At 45.3% G+C, this 21,412-nt stretch overlaps 1 protein-coding gene across 4 annotated transcripts in view; it reads left to right on the top strand.

The window, feature by feature from the left end:
- PLEKHG1 (pleckstrin homology and RhoGEF domain containing G1) overlaps window positions 1-21,412 on the top strand; it is a 339,483-nt gene that overhangs the window by 273,305 nt on the left and 44,766 nt on the right. For all 4 annotated transcript variants that reach the window (XM_077283054.1, XM_077283052.1, XM_077283055.1 and 1 more), the window contains 2 exons: window positions 10,657-10,743; window positions 16,279-16,312. In XM_077283054.1, coding sequence (XP_077139169.1) covers window positions 10,657-10,743; window positions 16,279-16,312 — 121 coding nt within the window. The remainder of the gene's footprint in view (window positions 1-10,656; window positions 10,744-16,278; window positions 16,313-21,412) is intronic.

The following is a 21,412-nucleotide window of genomic DNA, read 5'->3' as shown; positions in this document are numbered from 1 at the left end:
GATTTATGAGTCACTACATGGATACAATTCACACCTCCACCAGACTGACTCCAGATAACTAAGGGTACTGTCACACTCTGCAACTTTCCAACGATCACGACCAGCGATACGACCTGGCCGTGATCGTTGGAAAGTCGCTGTGTGGTCGCTGGGGAGCTGTCACACAGACCGCTCTCCAGCGACCAATGATGCCGAAGGCCCCGGGTAACCAGGGTAAACATCGGGTTACTAAGCGCAGGGGCGCGCTTAGTAACCCGATGTTTACCCTGGTTACCATCGTAAAAGTAAAAAAAAACAAACCGTACATACTCACATTCCGGTGTCCGTCAGGTCCCTTGCAGTCTGCTTCCCGCTCTGACTGAGTGCCGCCGTAAAGTGAAAGCACAGCACAGCGGTGACGTCACTGCTGTGCTCTGCTCTTACTTTACGGCCGGCAGTCAGTCAGTGTGGGAAGCAGACTGCAAGGGACCTGACGGACACCGGAATGTGAGTATGTACGTTTTTTTTTTTTTAACTTTTACGATGGTAACCAGGGTAAACATCGGGTTACTAAGCGCGCCCCTGCGCTTAGTAACCCGATGTTTACCCTGGTTACAAGGGAACGCATCGTTGGATCGGTGTCACACACACCGATCCAACGATGACAGCGGGAGATCCAGCGACGAAAGAAAGTTCCAAACGATCTGATACGACGTACGATTCTCAGCAGGGTCCATGATCGCTGCTGCGTGTCAGACACAGCGATATCGTATGGATATCGCTGGATCATCACGGATCGTACCGTCGTAGCGACAAAAGTGCCACTGTGAGACAGTACCCTAAGAACATTTTTCCCACTGCCTCTCCATTTGTAAGAAAATGCCTAATTGGATTACCCTGGCTTATCTATGGGCTCATCACACTTCCTACCCCCTAACAAATGTCCTCCTGTAATATTCTTTAAATGCTGTGCTTGTCTCTTATTAATCTATTTGTAATCTTGCCTGAAGAAGGAGCCACTGTGCTCTGAAAGCTTGCAAACATATTATTTTCTGGTTGGCCAATAAAGGTATCACTCCTAGAATACTTCTGTCATCATTGGGCAGAAAAGTATTCACATCGATTGGTTCTAAAGTAAATTTTTTGTGAAGAAAGTTAAATGTTCATTTTTTTCCTTCCACATTGCTTTAGTTCTTGTGAAGCACCTTAAGGGTTAATATACTTCTCGAATGTGGTTTTGAGCACCTTGAGGGATGCAGTTTTTAGAACTGTCACTTTTGAGTATTTTCTGTCATATTGAACCTCCAAAGTCACTTCAAATGTGAGGTGGTGCCTAAAAGAAAATGGTTTTGTAATTTTGTTGGAAAATGAGAAATCGCTGGTCAACTTTTAACTGTTATAACTTCTTCACAAGAAAAAATTGTTTCTAAAATTGTGCTGATGTAAAGTAGACATGTGGAAAATGTTGTTAACTATTTTGTGTGGCATAGCTCTGTGATTTAAGGGCACAAAATTTAAAAGTTTGAAAATTGCAAAAGGTTAAATTTTTGCCAAATTTCTGTTTTTTTTTGCCATAAATAAACGCAAGTCATATTGAAGAAATTTTACCACTAACATGAAGTACAATATGTCATGTAAAAACAATCTCAGAATCAGTAGGGTACGTTGAAGCGTTCTAGAGCTATAACCTCATAAAGTGACAGTGGTTAGAATTGTAAAAATTGGCTTGGTCAGTAAGGGATTAATCATAGTAAAAAAAAAAAAAAAAAAAAAAAAAAAAGGTGGGACAAATATCAACCCAATTATTACGACAATTTAAATAATCTCGGTCTTGAAGATTTACCATGGACATAAAAGAATGTCATGTAAGAATTCCTGTGTGATGTCCTGGAATAATGACCACCCTTGTTTTGGGGACTAGAAATTCTGGACAATCCCCTCTTTACAATTATGCAAATTAAACTTTAATGTTTAATTTAAAAAAATCATGAGTGACAGGATTCCTAAGATGCTTTTACTAACGCATCAGAAAAGTATATCCATATTCAATGCTGTGGGATCATAATACATAAAAGATCATGTTTACATGTAGGGTACAATGATTGAATAGCTGTCTAGCATTGACTGTTATGGGACTTGATATTGGAGACCATGGTGGAAAAACAATACTTGCCAGCAATAAATTTGACACATTTTAGACTACTCCTCTAACATACAGGAACGCATTCAAAATGCCCCCTTTGTAAGTGATTTTTAAAATCCCCACACCTTATGTCCTGGTTTATAGGGCTGCACTGGGAAAATCAGGAATGTTGGCAAGTAAGACACATTTGCCAGTGCCTTCATTGTTTCGTGACTCTCATGTTTTTTAGCGGCTAGGCCTGGCACTGCAGCTTATCTTATTTATTGGCCCCTTCATTGTTCTGATTGGCAAATATCCTGAAAGTTGGCCCCACACTGATTAATTGATAGTCCAATCTAAGAGTATGACCACAAACACAACAAATAGCAGCATTTCATACGAGGACCAATACATTGATTTTACGAACAAGTCGCTAGAAAACACAAAGGAGTTGTGGGTCACAAGGGCCCAAAGAAAACAACCATACGTCCGTTTTTAAATAGCATATAAAGTGTCATCTTTATTTAAACAGAGAAGGTATATATTTTTTATAAAACAGAGAAAATACAACATTATCACAAGACCAAGTGGGGTGCAATCCCGCATGGTGTGCACAGACACCACAACAACCATATAAAACCACTGCAGGGGCGCCCAGAGCCTGAAGCACACATGCCCATATGGATCATATCCCATAGAGGGCATGCACCTAATAGTCCAATCAACAGAAAGGTGTCCTAATCAGAAGTACATACCCATCAAGTGTGTATAGGTACAGATGTGGCCCCCACATTATATCCATAAAACATACAACTCCTAAAGCAAATAGTTACCTCACCTGTGGGGGCGGGCAAAGTGGTCACAGGCTCCGTGCGTCCTCCCCGACGCGCGTTTCGGCTAAAAACGCCTTCCTCAGGGGGCTTGTGAGGAAAGGAAAAGAGCGCTATTTTATCCTCCACCTAACCGGAAGTGACCGGGAGTAAACCGGAAATGACTACTCTGCTTGGTTCCCATGGTGACCGCAATGCACGCAATCTGTATGTTTAAAGAATTATAGTGCATTGCTCAAGAGTATACACGGCTGGCATACTGCACAGCGCCGACCGCTGGACAAACACAGGGCCCTGTGAAATCCAGCGTCGGACATGTAGCAGCGCCGACAGGTATAACAAGACGAGCTGCGCGCATGCGCTATATACATCCAGACAAAGCCGCGGCCATCTTGGTGAAGGGAAATAGGGGACACAAAATTATATAACAAAATTCTACAAAGAAATTATACACCAAACATCCTAGAGTCATATGGGCACACCCAAGTGGATGAATATAGAGATATATATAAATGGGTATTGTCGAAGCAATTGTAGACTGCACATGAACAACGCTCATCACCACCCAGCTCACATATATACGAAAACACGGTAAGAGGGGTATATATCTATCGTCATTGCAGATCATACTGCTAAACATAATACTAATTAAGGGTTACCCGAATCACACACTTTTAGATGTCCCACTTAACATGATCGCGAAATATACTTCAATGATGTTTGGCGAGTTGCGTCCAATGTTTCTTCATGACCATGGCAGGCGATAGTCCAATATTTAATGATGGCATAACGGCCAAAGCACATCTACCGGTCCACTCAAAAACAGGAATCCCACAATTTTGAATATCCCACTTAGTGTGACTGCCAAAATCACTTCAATGATCCTTGGTGAATTGTGTCCGATATTTCTTCATAACCATGGCAGATAATAGTCCAATAATTGATAATGGCATAACGACCAGAGCACATCTACCAGTCCACTCATACGCCAGAATACGACAAAACAGCTGAACTTAACCTAAAATGAAGTATATACACACATTAATATCATTCTTAAAAAATAAAAATAAAGAAAAATATATAAAAGGTATCATGGTATCCGACCATGATATGTGGCAGCGAGAGGAAATCACAAGAAGGGTGAAAAGCTCAGGTGTTCATTGAGTCCGCGTGGGTGGACCGTATCCAAGGTCCATATCCAACGGGACTCAAGTTGTGCCAACCGCTGGGAAATATTCCCCCCCCCGAATTCCCAAGTCGATGATGTCAATGCCCCTGACCCGCAATTCCTTACTGTTGCACATATGAAATGTTTTGAAATGTCTGGGTATTGTCTTCAGGAGGGTCGCATCTTCCTGTTCGCTGGCTGCCTGTATGCCACGGACGTGCTCCCTGACCCGTACTTTCAGCTGGCGTGTAGTGAGACCTACATAAATCAGGGAGCACGGACACGTGGTATAATAAATCACATTTCTTGACCAACACGTGATAGATTTCAAAATTTTAAAGTTCTTACGACCAGAGGAATCAGAAAATGAATCGCTATGGTCAATATTACTACAGGCTATGCAGCGACCACAAGGCCTGCAACCACTCCTGACAGGAATATCACCTAAAAAAGTTCTGGGGGAGGCACTGTAGTGGCTGCGTATCAAATGGTCCCGCAAGTTTCTTGCTCTACGGAAGGTAATGGCAGGCCGACTAGGAAGGATCTTAGCAATAGTGGCATCAGTCATAAGGATGGGCCACGCCCTGGTAAGAGCAGCACGCACAGGTTCAGATTGGGTATTAAAGTTCGTAATAAATCTCACTATCCTAGGATCTTGAGTACCACTTTTAGTTTGATAGAGCAATGAGTCTCTTACCGACCACTTAGCCCTGTGATATGCCCTTTTTATTGCCCTATGACTGTACCCTCTTTCAGCAAAACGCACTTTAAGTTTCTCAGCCTCCTCCTCAAACAGTGCCTGCGTGGAACAAATACGTCGAAGACGTAAAAATTGTCCCACAGGCACTGCACGAATCATGTGACACGGATGTGAGGAGGAGGCGTGCAACAGCATATTGGTAGACGTAGGTTTGCGGTATATGTTGGTGCTAATACCCCCCCTACAGTCTCTCCGAAGGGTCACATCCAAAAATTCAATTTCATCAGGATGGTATTTAACTGTAAAACGTATGTTTTGGTCATTATTATTCACCATATCAAAGAACGCATCCAGTGCCGAAGAGGTACCCTGCCAGATGAGAAAGACGTCGTCGATGTACCGCGTCCAGGAAAGGACGCAGTCCACCGACGACGGCCGCTCATCTGACAGGAAGAGGTCCCTCTCCCACAGCCCCAGGAACAAATTGGCATACGAGGGGGCAAAAGCCGCCCCCATAGCTGTGCCCTGGAGCTGAAGGTAGAGGGACCCCTTAAAGGTGAAAAAGTTATGGGTAAGAGTGAATTCCAATAACTCCAACACCAATGCCCTGAAATTCGAAGAGTGGTCGGATGTGCCCAAAAAGTATTTAACAGCCCGTAATCCGTCAGAATGGCGGATACTTGTGTATAAGGCCTCGACATCAGCTGCAACAAGGAAGGTGTCTGGATCAAGATTGAGACCATCGACCATCCTGAGCAGCTGTGTCGTGTCCTTCAGGAAGGAAGGGAGGCCCACCACCAATGGTTGCAAAATGGAATCAATCCATTTATTTACATTCTCCAGAAAGTTCCCCCGCCCCGACACAATAGGGCGTCCCGGGGGAACTTTGATGTTTTTATGTATTTTGGGGAGGAGATACAACGTCGGGACTGTAGGTTCTTTTACAGTCAAGGCCGCAGCCAATTCTTTTGTAATGATTTCACCATCCACAGCAGCCGCAAGAATGGTGGACAATTGTACACTAAAGGCGGACAAGGGGTTGTATGTGAGTTTCTTATAACATACTGGATTTTTTAACTGATTAAAGGCCTCACGTTCATACATTGAAGTGGGCCAGATGACAATATTACCCCCCTTGTCCGCCGGTTTGAACACCACACCAGGAAGTCGCTGTAGATGGTGAAGACGCTGCCTCTCCTCCCCAGTTAAGTTGTCCCCCTGGATGTGCTGAGGAATTTTCAAGAAGTCATTAGTGACCACCTGCACAAAAAGATCAATTGCGCCACAATTGGATAGGGGGGGGGAACTTTCTGGAGCGTGGTCTAATAGATGGGGGTATCCTACCTCCTTCCGTAGCCCTATTTTCATCCGACAATTCTTCCAAAATCCTCAGGGCTGTTTGCTCTTCGTCTGTAGGGAAAAGTTCATGTAAGTTGTCATCAAAAAAATGCCTTTTAAACAACAACGATCGAGCAAAAAGATGCAGATCCTTTATAATGGTGAATGTATCTAAACCAGCTGAAGGTGAGAATGTTAGACCCCTATTAAGTAAGGACAGATCAGACAAGGTTAATTTATGTTCACTCAAATTAATCACCTTATTCCCTGTCTGTCCATTGTCCGGTGAACGACCACCTTGGCGCCTATAAGGATGATAATTATGTTTGCGAGGCCTTTTATATCCCATGCCGGAACGGGTCACCATAGAGGATGTGGAAGCATCTGAAACATCTCCAGCTGAAGAAATTGATGAAAATGAACCGGCACGATGTCTTGGGTAGGATTGTGTAGAATTTTTGACCCAACGATACACTGTTTTAAACTGATAATCTTTGGTGTCCCTACTCAATTTATGGTTATGATTTTCCTGGATCCTCTTCACTGTTTGATCCAATATTTTATCCAAATTCACTTCAAAGATTTTGATTTTATCCTCTATACTGTCTTCCCGAAGTGCAGCCTGTGCCAAATCAATCTGCTTATCAAGGTCCTCTATTGTACGTGTATTTAATTTGATAAGGAGTTGCATCAAGGTTTTAGAGCAACCACTACATGCCTCCTCCCATTCACTAATAAATGTTCCATCATCGACTGGGAACGCGGGGGTCACCCTCACCCTCAAACCTCTGGGAATCATGGAGCGTGCCACATATTTTTATTTTTCCAAAAATGCACGATTCCACCAGAGTTTGGTACGTTTAACCAATAGGGTCTGAACGGAGGCACACTTCTCATCCCACAAACGATCATCCACCCGCTGAGCACCAGCGGCACCTTCCCCAAAAACCTGGTCCAATTGTCCGAGCCACATACGTTCGCGGGCTCTGTAGTCCATTTTGTCGTGTAACAAACCTGTGCAAAACACAGTAAATAATTGATAAATGACCACAAACACAACAAATAGCAGCATTTCATACGAGGACCAATACATTGATTTTACGAACAAGTCGCTAGAAAACACAAAGGAGTTGTGGGTCACAAGGGCCCAAAGAAAACAACCATACGTCCGTTTTTAAATAGCATATAAAGTGTCATCTTTATTTAAACAGGGAAGGTATATATTTTTTATAAAACAGAGAAAATACAACATTATCACAAGACCAAGTGGGGTGCAATCCCGCATGGTGTGCACAGACACCACAACAACCATATAAAACCACTGCAGGGGCGCCCAGAGCCTGAAGCACACATGCCCATATGGATCATATCCCATAGAGGGCATGCACCTAATAGTCCAATCAACAGAAAGGTGTCCTAATCAGAAGTACATACCCATCAAGTGTGTATAGGTACAGATGTGGCCCCCACATTATATCCATAAAACATACAACTCCTAAAGCAAATAGTTACCTCACCTGTGGGAGCAGGCAAAGTGGTCACAGGCTCCGTGCGTCCTCCCCGACGCGCGTTTCGGCTAAAAACGCCTTCCTCAGGGGGCTTGTGAGGAAAGGAAACGAGCGCTATTTGCACGCCTCCTCCTCACATCCGTGTCACATGATTCGTGCAGTGCCTGTGGGACAATTTTTACGTCTTCGACGTATTTGTTCCACGCAGGCACTGTTTGAGGAGGAGGCTGAGAAACTTAAAGTGCGTTTTGCTGAAAGAGGGTACAGTCATAGGGCAATAAAAAGGGCATATCACAGGGCTAAGTGGTCGGTAAGAGACTCATTGCTCTATCAAACTAAAAGTGGTACTCAAGATCCTAGGATAGTGAGATTTATTACGAACTTTAATACCCAATCTGAACCCGTGCGTGCTGCTCTTACCAGGGCGTGGCCCATCCTTATGACTGATGCCACTATTGCTAAGATCCTTCCTAGTCGGCCTGCCATTACCTTCCGTAGAGCAAGAAACTTGCGGGACCATTTGATACGCAGCCACTACAGTGCCTCCCCCAGAACTTTTTTAGGTGATATTCCTGTCAGGAGTGGTTGCAGGCCTTGTGGTCGCTGCATAGCCTGTAGTAATATTGACCACAGCGATTCATTTTCTGATTCCTCTGGTCGTAAGAACTTGAAAATTTTGAAATCTATCACGTGTTGGTCAAGAAATGTGATTTATTATGCCACGTGTCCGTGCTCCCTGATTTATGTAGGTCTCACTACACGCCAGCTGAAAGTACGGGTCAGGGAGCACGTCCGTGGCATACAGGCAGCCAGCGAACAGGAAGATGCGACCCTCCTGAAGACAATACCCAGACATTTCAAAACATTTCATATGTGCAACAGTAAGGAATTGCGGGTCAGGGGCATTGACATCATCGACTTGGGAATTCGGGGGGGGAATATTTCCCAGCGGTTGGCACAACTTGAGTCCCGTTGGATATGGACCTTGGATACGGTCCACCCACGCGGACTCAATGAACACCTGAGCTTTTCACCCTTCTTGTGATTTCCTCTCGCTGCCACATATCATGGTCGGACACCGTGATACCTTTTATATATTTTTCTTTATTTTTATTTTTTAAGAATGATATTAATGTGTGTATATACTTCATTTTAGGTTAAGTTCAGCTGTTTTGTCGTATTCTGGCGTATGAGTGGACTGGTAGATGTGCTCTGGTCGTTATGCCATTATCAATTATTGGACTATTATCTGCCATGGTTATGAAGAAATATCGGACACAATTCACCAAGGATCATTGAAGTGATTTTGGCAGTCACACTAAGTGGGATATTCAAAATTGTGGGATTCCTGTTTTTGAGTGGACCGGTAGATGTGCTTTGGCCGTTATGCCATCATTAAATATTGGACTATCGCCTGCCATGGTCATGAAGAAACATTGGACGCAACTCGCCAAACATCATTGAAGTATATTTCGCGATCATGTTAAGTGGGACATCTAAAAGTGTGTGATTCGGGTAACCCTTAATTAGTATTATGTTTAGCAGTATGATCTGCAATGACGATAGATATATACCCCTCTTACCGTGTTTTCGTATATATGTGAGCTGGGTGGTGATGAGCGTTGTTCATGTGCAGTCTACAATTGCTTCGGCAATACCCATTTATATATATCTCTATATTCATCCACTTGGGTGTGCCCATATGACTCTAGGATGTTTGGTGTATAATTTCTTTGTAGAATTTTGTTATATAATTTTGTGTCCCCTATTTCCCTTCACCAAGATGGCCGCGGCTTTGTCTGGATGTATATAGCGCATGCGCGCAGCTCGTCTTGTTATACCTGTCGGCGCTGCTACATGTCCGACGCTGGATTTCACAGGGCCCTGTGTTTGTCCAGCGGTCGGCGCTGTGCAGTATGCCAGCCGTGTATACTCTTGAGCAATGCACTATAATTCTTTAAACATACAGATTGCGTGCATTGCGGTCACCATGGGAACCAAGCAGAGTAGTCATTTCCGGTTTACTCCCGGTCACTTCCGGTTAGGTGGAGGATAAAATAGCGCTCTTTTCCTTTCCTCACAAGCCCCCTGAGGAAGGCGTTTTTAGCCGAAACGCGCGTCGGGGAGGACGCACGGAGCCTGTGACCACTTTGCCCGCCCCCACAGGTGAGGTAACTATTTGCTTTAGGAGTTGTATGTTTTATGGATATAATGTGGGGGCCACATCTGTACCTATACACACTTGATGGGTATGTACTTCTGATTAGGACACCTTTCTGTTGATTGGACTATTAGGTGCATGCCCTCTATGGGATATGATCCATATGGGCATGTGTGCTTCAGGCTCTGGGCGCCCCTGCAGTGGTTTTATATGGTTGTTGTGGTGTCTGTGCACACCATGCGGGATTGCACCCCACTTGGTCTTGTGATAATGTTGTATTTTCTCTGTTTTATAAAAAATATATACCTTCTCTGTTTAAATAAAGATGACACTTTATATGCTATTTAAAAACGGACGTATGGTTGTTTTCTTTGGGCCCTTGTGACCCACAACTCCTTTCAATCTAAGAGTATGGCCACATCTTCTATATTCCAGAGAACCACATTATATACCACAAAAAAAAATACATTCAGTTCCTCTCCACTATTCTGGATCACGGATAGCCTCGTAAGAATGGCGAGAATGCTGAGATCACCACAAAACAACCCATACAAACACGCTTTGATGTGTGATTTGCCATCATGACTTCTTCAGAATAATAGTAAGCATCTAATTGGTGGTCATGGCCAATTATAGACATTGAGTGTCCTATGAACCATTTGTCAGGCTTTTCTTAGTAGTAAGGGGTATCTAAACATTCACTTACAGAAATGAACCAGAAAAACTATATTTGGAAAAGATTTATAGACCAAAGTAAAATTCTTCTATTGAAGTGATTGGATAGTAGGTTTTAAGTACTGCCAACCACATTTTTCCATTATTTCAGGTAAATTTTGCTATTATTTTGCAGGCCAAATCGCAGCAGGATAAACGACTGTGGATTCTACACTTGAAGAGATTAATTTTAGAAAATCACCCAGCAAAAATACCAGCTAAGGTAAATGGACCAGAACTGAGAAAAATACATAGTGATATTTTCCCAAATTACATGCTTACACCGGGATGATGAAACCTGTGGTAGCTCCAGTACAGACCCTGCTTCCATCGAATATAATTACTTAATTAGCAAATGTTCATTTCACAGGATTTGCCCTGTCTCCTATGTTACAGGGGAGGATGATGTTTCTGGGGTTTGTTAGATTTCTATGATCTGATTCAGTATTTTCATATAAAAATCTGAAATAAAATGGATATGTCAGCTTAAAATGCATTTCCTATTAAAGGGGAATACGTTACACAACGAATCCATCCTCCTAATAGCCAAAGCGGCACAAAAAAAAAATTGCACTAGGAGTTTGAAAAGAATTGAGAAGACTCCTGGGCCCGATTCATCAAGAGTGACGTTTTGTGTGATTTGTACACTAGTTCTAATCAACGGTATGCAGAAATTAAATGAGGCACGTGCCTTTTAAAGAATTTAAGAATTAAATAATTTGATTTCCCACAGGAGCATGCATGGCATATAAGTTTCCTCACTCTGACATGCCAGGCCTTCCTTGCTTGTCACTCTCCACAAGGAGAAACATTACCCATTAGATCCCAGTCTTAAGCCTCTCACCTAACCAAATCAGATTCCATACTTTGCACTGACGAGGGGCGACATCCTGAAAAAACCCTGTCTGCAAACTGAGATTCTGGCTTGGCTTTAATCCTAAGTAGTGTGGCATTGGTCGTTAAAGGGTCGATATTGACTTTTAGGACTGCTTCTTCCTATTGGTGGTGCTACAGTTCAAGTCCTCTTCTTCTCTGAAGAGGCAATTTGCATTTTAAATAATTTGGTGCATCTTTCTGCTGCTGTGCATCACCACAAGAAATGTACTTCAGTTGGTAACTGGAGTAGAATTCTGTCATATACACCACCATGGTAGTGTAAACTATAATTATTGTGTCTGCCCTAATTGGTCTATCCCCCTCCTTACTTAGCTGTGCCCACTTTTCAAAAAGTTAGCGGAGTAGGCAGAGAAAGTCATAAAAACGCAAAAAGTTGCAAAAATGAGTTATGCAAAAAATTTTGCAACATTCCAAACCACTTTAAATCCGAAGTCTAGCGAAAACTGTCTGGTATATTGGCCCCATAATTTGCAGCCCACCATCTCTCCGGTGACTAACGGGCTGTTGTGTCGGCACATTTACACAGCGGCCTGACAATCACCATTTCAGTGGGCGCTGAAAGTAAATGCAGCACGGACTACAGGTGAATTGGGTTATGAGATAATCCCGGGAGTCCAGAACGGTCTCCCTGAACCCTGGACTCTTCCATATCAGGAGGTTTGTGACCAAACATTACATGAAAGAAGGCAACAAGCCTCATTATATCAACTCTGCCTATATATTGCCTTGCCAGAGTGTCATTATTGCAGAGTGTTGAAGGTTCTGCAAAGTTGGAATAAACCTGTGACCTAGCGCAGGATGTTACCGCCTTGTAAACTAAGAAGGACACTCGTATAAAGATGGGCTGGCTATTTAGCATACATGCAGGGTTGCCAGCTTCATTTTTTTTTTTTCTGGACTATTTCTGAAAAAAAAAAATCACAGGCAATATTTTTTACGGACACAATGGAAGACCATAATAAATAGTGATGAGCGAGTGTACTCGTTCCTCGGGTTTTCCCGAGCACGATCAGGTGACCTCTGAGTATTTATGACTGCTCGGAGATTGTTTTCATCGAGGCAGCTGAATGATTTACAGCTACTAGCCAGGCTGAGTACATGTGGCGGTTGCCTGGTTGCTAGGGAATCCTCACATGTAATTAAGCTTAGGCTACTGTCACACTAGCGTCGTACGACGCATGACGAATTGCGTCGTTGTGACGTACCAAACGCAGTAAAAGCACCGCACAACGGGGGCAGCGGATGCTGTTTTTCAACGCATCCGCTGCCCCATTGTGAGGTGCGGGGAGGAGGGGGCGGAGTTCCGGCTGCGCATGCGCGGTCGGAAATGGCGGACACGACGCACCAAAAAACGTTACATGCAACTTTTTTGGTGGCGACGGTCCGACGCAACAGCTGCATGATGGTTGCGACGTGTGGCAATGCGTCGCTAATGCAAGTCTACGGAGAAAAAACGCATCCTGCAAGCACTTTTGCAGGATGCGTTTTTTCTACAAAACGACGCATAGCGACGTGCAGTGCACGACGCTAGTGTGAAAGTAGCCTAATAGCTGTAAATCATGCAGCTGCTGCAAGGAAAACTAAATCTCCGAGCAGTCATAAATACTCGGAGCTCACCCGATCGTGCCTGGGAAAACCCGAGCAACGAGTACATTCGCTCATCACTAATAATCAACCATTAGGATTATAAGTGCTATGTCTGCAGCCCAACATATTCACTGTGAAATAATTATTGTAATAATCTGGACAAGTTTCTCTAGAGTCAAAAGTATCGCAGAAGCATCAATTATATCTGTTAACCGGCGGAAAAAGTGTTATTTTCATAGCCTGTCCAGGAATGTCTGGAAGGTTGGCAACCCTGCATGCATATATAGATGCAATCAGGTAATGCTAACACGGACTCTGTTCTTACTGCAGGATCTTGCTGGGCTCTGTTCACATGTCTTGACAACGGAAAATCTGAATAAGTGATTTGGTGCATCAGTTATGTGACTGGAAGCAAATTGAACCCATTTATTATTATTCATATTCCTATTATCATTATTGGCACAAAAGATATTTAGTATTATTATATGGGATCTGTCTGGATTGTTTTTTTTTTTTTAGAAGTCTGCATGAAGCACTGTTTTTAGTTCTATAAACTGATACCAAGCAGACCCTATAATAATCAATGTGCCCCTCTGCTTTCATTTGCCCAACTGGTGCAACGGATCACTTATTCCGTTTGTCTGTTCCTAACACATCAGAACAGACATGTGAACTGTAACGCTCACGCCATGAATGGTTGGCGCAAGCGTGGGGTGTGTGGCCCCACTGTGCCACAAACCAGACTTCCCTGGAAGGGGTGTGACTAAGCAGCTTCCTTGGTGCTCTGTTATGATCTGGTGGCCTAGGAGCAGCATGAGACGTACTCTGGAGAAGGTGGTACCTGTACTGACTGCAGACCCTGAACCTAACACCGCAACTAGAAGTAGCCGTGGAATGTACCTAGCGCTCCCTAGACATCTCGACACAGCCGGAGGACTAATTACCCCTAGAGATAGAAAAGGGAAAACTATCTTGCCTCAGAGAAAATCCCCAAAGGATAGGCAGCCCCCCACAAATATTGACTGTGAGAGGAGAGGGAAAAAACATACACAGACTGAAATCAGAATTTAGCAAAGGAGGCCACATCTAGCTAAATAGAAAGGATAGGACAGAGTACTATGCGGTCAGTATTAAAACACTAGAAAATATCCACCACAGAAAATACAAAAACTCCACAGCTAACTAAAGATATGGAGGGTATATCTGCATCTCCAGAGATACCAGCTTGGCTAAACAAATCCTTATACAGACCAAGCTGGACAAGACAAAAACATGGAAAAGAACTGAACAATAAGGCCACAGCATGAACAGCAGCAAAAAATGAAGGCCAGAACTTATCTTTGTTGAAAAGAACTGCAAAGCAGGAGAGACCAGGCAGAGATGTGAATCCTCCAGGAACAATGGACAACTGGCACTGACTAAAGGGTGAAGCAAGACTAAATAGCCCAGTCAAAATTGCACAAAGTGAACACACCTGATAAATGCTGCGATTCAGAGACAGCAGCGCTACCACTTACAACCACCGGAGGGAGCCCAAGAGCAGAATTCACAACAGTGCTCACTGGAGCCTCTGATGGTGATGTCAGGCTTGTGCGGCAGGCAGCTATCAGGTACCACTCCAGGGTGGAGTCTGGCTGTGGCTGCTGATCCCACTGGGGAACGGAACGCTTACAGGCAGGCGGGTACGGCTGAGACACTGGCAGACACTGCTGTGTCACTGGCAGTCAGGCGGGCACGGCTGAGACTGGCAAGCGGGCACAGCTAACAGGACTGGATCCGGTACGGGTAAGACAGGAACATAGACAGGTATACGTAGTATATGGAAACAGGTAGGGACTTATTCACATTGGAGGAGCAAAGCTACAGGGTGCGGCAAGCAGAGCAGAAGTAAACACAGAGAGCAGAGCACAAGGATACACCCAGCAGGGTAGAGAAGGCTACAGACAAGATTACAAGTAGACATAGGTATAGGACTGAGTTCAGACTAGGTCAGGTACAGGAACAGGGTAAGATACAAGAGTAGAACACGGTACAGACAAGAACGGGCATGGGAACAGATACTGGGCCAGGGACACAGGCCAGAGTATGCAGCCCTCAAGGAGGCAGAAACAAAACATACAAAGCACAGTAACAGGTCTGGGTATGCAGCCCCCAGAGAAGGCAGAGACCGGACAGGACCTGGCAACAAAGTACAGACTGACAGAGTACGTTGCTCAGGCCCCACCCTAGGGGTGGTGATGTCTTAGGTACCTGAGGCTTCATGGCATTTGGCTGGGGACACCTAGGAAGGTGCACACCATCTCCATAAGACTCCGGAAGTGTTGGAGGCGACGCCCTGTACACACTGCCAGGAAGTATGCAAAGAGCAGACAGGAGACATGAGGTACACAACACGGAGCCGGCAGCAGACAGAACTCACAGCATAACCTGGAGCAGTGAGTAAGTGTAAGGCAGGTGGGGAATGGGAGGCCATGCAGTGATGCCAGCAGGGTTGTTATATGAACAGAGATTTACCTGTAAGAGTAAAATATTGAAAAAATATCTAAAAACTTGAAAGTCTTTTTTCTTGCAGCTCTCTCATCAATCCAGCAGCTTTAACTGTTCTTTTAATAAATAAGACCAAGTTTTAGAAATCCCTGCCAAAGCTACCGACAGATTATGTGCTGTCCGTAGAGAAACCTGCATGACCTTTCTAATTCATAATTCTTAGCTTTAAAATGCTAATCTAAAAATCATTGTGTTCTTTTCATTGTTCTAAAATAGTAGTTAGTGGGACATAGAATTATAGTTTAAGACTTATTACTTAAATAACAGCATATACCGCTAGTTCTACCTCTCTAACTAACATTGTGAAGACCGCAGTATGTTACTGCCATCTAGTGGTAGAAACAATTTTGTTCTTACTATGGTAAAATAAAAGGGACATAGTTTTGATCAATCAGATCACACAAATATTTTAGCCATAAAAGCTGACTTTTATGAATATTACTGTATAATACTTAAATGTTCCTTGGCTGGTGAAAACGGTCTCTAATGCTAAACACTGATCACACCTCTACAGCTGTATACTATACTGTCTGTTCATTGCACCAATTGCAGCGAAAGTGACTAGTACAAAACTCTTATTTTAATTATTGATTTTAATACATTTATAGGCTTAGAAATACCATATAATAAAACTGACTTATCAGTTACCTGCTATTATATTTTTAATATATGGATTTATACTTTTGCCTACTATTTGAGTGAAATATTTCATATTTTTTATTTGTAGGCAAAACAAGCAATTTTGGAAATGGATGCTATCCGTAAGTTCTTTTATGTTGTCTATATTTTTCCTGATGTTTCTATTTACATTGAGGACAATTTAAAGGGATTCTGTGATGGGATCAACCATCCTGAGTCGTCTATATGGCAATGTAGATCCTAGGAAGCTGAATAAAATGATACCTGCATTCTGTTGTCTTATTCCAAACAATTCCACGTTTTTATATGTAAATAAGCTGTTCAGGACTGTAGGCCAGGCACTCACACATGAGAATGTGCCCCCAGAAATTATATAAATAGATGGAGGAGTTACCAGCGTGATGTTTAATGGCCGCTCTCTGCTCTCCTGATCTCACTGCAGAGCTGTGTGTGATTATACCTGACACATCTGCAGGTTCCTCTCAGCTTCAACTTCCAGCTCACAGGCAGCCAATGTTGCAATACAGCAGAGCTGTGAGAGCTGCAGCAAATGTGCTTGTAATCATGGCCGTATTTGCCACTAGGCACTGGAGGGCACTTGCCTAGGGCGCTGGGTATGGCACCAAGACAGGGATTTTCTTTTTTTTTTTTTTTTAACTTCCCCTCCCCTCTGTTAGACAATCCAGGAAATCTGTTGGCTTTTCAGGTGTGTGTGTGTGGGTGGGGGGTGTTGGGGGGGATTAGGTGCGCACCTCCATATTCACCTCGATGCAGGGAGCTGACTGACCCAGGAAGTAGTGACGCCGCAACGTGCGGGGTCAGAGAGGTCCCTGCATCCGAGGTGCTGCAGCATCTGTGCATGTGAGGAGGATGAGATCATCTCTCACTGCAGACATCACAGCAGAGGAGGAGGAAGATGACATGGGAGGTGGACACAGTAGCAGGTGAGCGCTCATAGAGCTGAAGATGAGGGGGAAGGCTGGTGACAGGGGAGGCTGCTGCTGTATACTGGTGAGAGAAGGCTGTGCTCTATACTGGTGAGAGGAGGCTGGTGACAGGGGAAGCTGCTGTATACTGGTGAGAGGAGGCTGGTGACGGGAGGCTGCTGCTGTATACTGGTGAGAGGAGGCTGGTGACGGGAGGCTGCTGCTGTATACTGGTGAGAGGAGGCTGGTGACAGGGGAAGCTGCTGCTGTATACTGGTGAGAGGCTGCTGCTATATACTGGTGAGAGGAAGCTGGTTACGGGAGGCTGCTGCTGTATACTGGTGAGAGGAGGCTGGTGACAATAGAGGCTGCTTCTGTATGCTGGTGACAAGGGAGGCTGCTGTATACTGGTGAGAGGAGGCTGGTGACGGGAGGCTGTGCTGTATACTGGTGAGAGAAGGCTGTGCTCTATACTGGTGAGAGGAGGCTGGTGACAGGGGAGGCTGCTGTATACTGGTGAGAGGAGGCTGATGACGGGAGGCTGCTGCTGTATACTGGTGAGAAGGCTGGTGACGGGAGGCTATGCTGTATACTGGTGAGAGGCTGCTGCTGTATACTGGTGAGAGTAGGCTTTGTGACAGTAGAGGCTGCTTCTGTATGCTGGTGACAAGGGAGGCTGCTGTATACTGGTGAGAGGAGGCTGGTGACGGGAGGCTGTGCTGTATACTGGTTAGAGGAGGCTGCTGTATACTGGTGAGAGGCTGCTGTTGCATACTGACGAGAGGAGGCTGGTGACAGTGGAGGCGGCTGCTGTATGCTGGTGACAGGGGAGTCTGCTGTATACTGGTGAACGGGAGGCTGGTGACAGGGGAGTCTGTGCTGTAGACTAATGAACAGGGGAGGCCGGTGTTGCTGTATACCGGGGAACAGGGGAGGCTGGTGCTGCTATATACTGGTGAACAGGGGAGTCTGGTGCTATGCAAGCTGGGGATTTGGGGGAGGCTGTCACTTTAGAATGGGGATTAGGGGGCATATTCCTATAGAAGTTTTTATTGGCGCTATAAAGTAAAATCTACTTTATTTAATATGCAAATGAAGGTGTTTAGCAGCACTCTCGTATTTGTATTCGAAAGTTTATCTTTATTGATAGCGCTCTGTTATTAAAAGTGAGCGCTGTCTAAAATTAGCTTGTAAGTCTGCGCTTACTCAATGAGGCTGGTTTCACACTTGTGTTTTTTTCAAGTCAGGGAAAATCAGGTTTTTATTCGGTCGCCTATGACAGCACCAACGAGAGAGGGGATCCGCTCTTTAGGAACAAGAAACCTATAGACACAAAAAGGTGGCACCTCTTCCATGCATCAGTTGGTTTCCTGTTCTTGAAGAGGACTGGGTTCCTACAAGATACCTGGAGGATTCATCAGGATCCCAGGTCCGGCTGGTTGGCTTTAGGTAGCGGGGGTCCCCTACCTCGGCTGGTGAGGTGTCCCTGGAAGCGCCACGGTGGGTCCAGGGAGGATTCCACAGCAGTGAGCGAGCAGGTGGAGTGGTGTCCGTGGGATTACCGACTCTGGTGGGCCAGTGCCGGAAGGTAAGTATTCCCCCTGAAGGTCCTGATGCCTCCTGGCCTGCGCTCTCTGGCGTCTTCCAGGTCCAGTGGCATCGGGGGCATGCTGGGTGACTTAGCACGGCGTGCCGGTGGCACGTCGGAGGCCCATCTGGTGACGTCCTTGGACGATCCTCCGGCGCGTTGCTGTGGCCTCTTTGGAGGTCGCGGTGGTGACGCGTCGAGTGGGCGGGGCCTAGGGTCTATCCCGGAAGCCGGATGCCGGCCTGGAACGCAGGTTGGAGGGGAGATCCCTTAAAAAGCCTGGAAACACCGGCATCTGAGCTTCTGTGCCATTCTTATGACGGACGTGACAGAAGCTCCTTCTGAGCAGCAGGAGGTCCAGCAGCAGGCTATGGAGCAATAGATGTCTCAGAAGCCCCAGACAGTCAGACAAAAATCCTGGGAAGTGAGAAGTAGCCAGACAAGTGGTCAATCCAGCCGCAGGAGCTCCTCCAGAGTGGAGGAATCGGCAGCATCGGCTGACAGATGTCCCCCTCGTGATCCGGTACCTATTAACGCAACACGGGTAAGAGATCTTCGTGAAAGTACATTCGGTGATACAGTTTCCCCCTTATTTTCTGTCTTACTAGGGGAAGAAATGTTCTGGGAAATCGAGACACAGGGCGTGTGCCCTCTGTAGATGCCCCGTCAGATTCTTTTCCAAAAAAGTTGTCAGCCTTGTGTACAGCAAATGGTGAGGGGTTAAAGGGGGGACAGCTGGCCTCTAGATGAGATTGCAGTACCTCATGTTTCTCCCTCCTGCAGGTAGCGAATGAAACCCCCGACTTTGCCACACGCCTGAGGAATGTCATCTGCCACCCGCCAAATTGGTTCATCTTCATCAGCAGGTTCTGGGGGCTTCTAACAACCCTACCATGTCCCTCAAAAAAGCTATGTTCCTATTGGGTTCCCTATCATCTTGCATCCCTGCGGTCAAATGGGCACAGTTTCATACAAGAACTCTACAGAGTGATGTGTTATTGAATAATAGAAGCCTTAGGGGTTTTTTGCAGGGTCAGCTGACTTTATACCGGGCCTCGGTAAAATCCCTTAGTTGGTGGCTAGATAGGGATAACCTATCCAGAGGGGTTCCTTGGAACAATAATATAACCCGTACAGTCACCACGGATGCAAGCCCTTCGGGTTGGGGGGCTCATTTTTGAGAAATCCTGGTCCAGGGTCTATGGGAGCACCATGAGTTAGAGTTCTTCTAACTTAAAGGAATTAACAGCAGTAGAGCTGGCAGTTAAGAGACTCCTTGTATATCTGCAGGGTCATCACGTGCGAGTCCTTTCCGACAATCAGGTGGCAATGGCCACCAGGGCGGGACTCGTTCCAGACCTCTAATGGAAACAGAATTCCTCTTCCAGTTAGCAGAGCGGCATTTTCTATCTTTGACAGCACTACATATAAGAGGAAAAGACAATACCAGGACAGTCTTTTTAAGCCGCAGCCTGCTAAGGCAGGGGAAATGGTCGCTAAAGAAAGCCATCTTCGACCAGATTGTACGGAGATGGGGTGGGCCGGACGTGGACCTCTCTGCCCCCAGGAATAGAAAGGTGAATCAATTCTGTTCTCTGGATCCCAGAGAAGGTCCGCTGGCAGTAGATGCCTTCCTGATAAAATGGGACTTCAGTCTGGCTTACGCTCCCCCCCCCCTTATCCCTGTTGCCCCTAGTAGTGAGAAAGGTCAGGAAGGATGAAGCAAGAATAATAGTGATTGCTCCCTTTTAGCCCAAGAGGGCATGGTTCTCATGTCTCAGGACCATGTCGGTGTCAGATCCATGGGTGCTGCCAGAAATTCCAGAACTCCCCTCCCAGGGTCCAGTATACCATCCTGAAGTGGCACGTCTCCATCTGACGGTGTGGAGTTTGAACGGTCGCTGCTGAGACCTAGAGGTTACACTTGTTAAAAGAAGGAAGGATAACCAGGGTCTATGCTAGGACCTGGAAGAAACTTTTACATTCCAGAGTTTAGAACCGGGGAGGGGATTCCAATAGCTCAAATCCTGGAATTTCTGCAGAAAGGTCTGGACATGAGTCTTTCCACCGGTACCCTTAAGGTACAGGTGTCAGCCCTGGGGGCCCTATTCAGTTGTGAAATTGCTGGTAACTACTGGGTCAGTAAATTTATTAAGGCAGTCGGCAAGTCAAGACCCATACATAGAATAAAGTTTATGCCGTGGGATTTAAACTTTGTACTCACGGCCATGATGGAAGCCCTCTTTGAGCCCATCTCTTCAGCCTCTGTGAGGATACTCTCACTTAAGGTAGCCTTCCTGGTGGTAGTTACATCAACACAGGGTGAGTGACATCCAGGCACTTTCTAGACTCCCGCCATATACACAGTTCCAAGACGATAGGGTAGTACTTAGACCGGATCCTGCCTACTTGCCTAAGGTAGCTTCTGGTTTTCACAGGTCTCAGGAAATAGTCCTTCCATCTTTCCTCCCCAACCCTACTAACCAAAAAGAGAGGAAGCTCCATACTCTGGATGTCAGGAGATCTCTTCTAGAGTACCTGTCGGTCACTGATTCATGGAAGAGAGACAATGCATTGTTTGTCTCCTTTCAAGGTGCCAGGAAGGGTCTTAGGCTACTTTCACACTAGCGTCGTGCACTGCACGTCGCTATGCGTCATTTTGCAGAAAAAATGCATCCTGCAAAAGTGCTTGCAGGATGCGTTTTTTC

Source organism: Ranitomeya variabilis, chromosome 2 (genome assembly GCF_051348905.1).
Source record: "Ranitomeya variabilis isolate aRanVar5 chromosome 2, aRanVar5.hap1, whole genome shotgun sequence".
Classification (NCBI taxonomy): domain Eukaryota; kingdom Metazoa; phylum Chordata; class Amphibia; order Anura; family Dendrobatidae; genus Ranitomeya; species Ranitomeya variabilis.
This window is presented reverse-complemented; position numbering and strand designations above follow the sequence as displayed.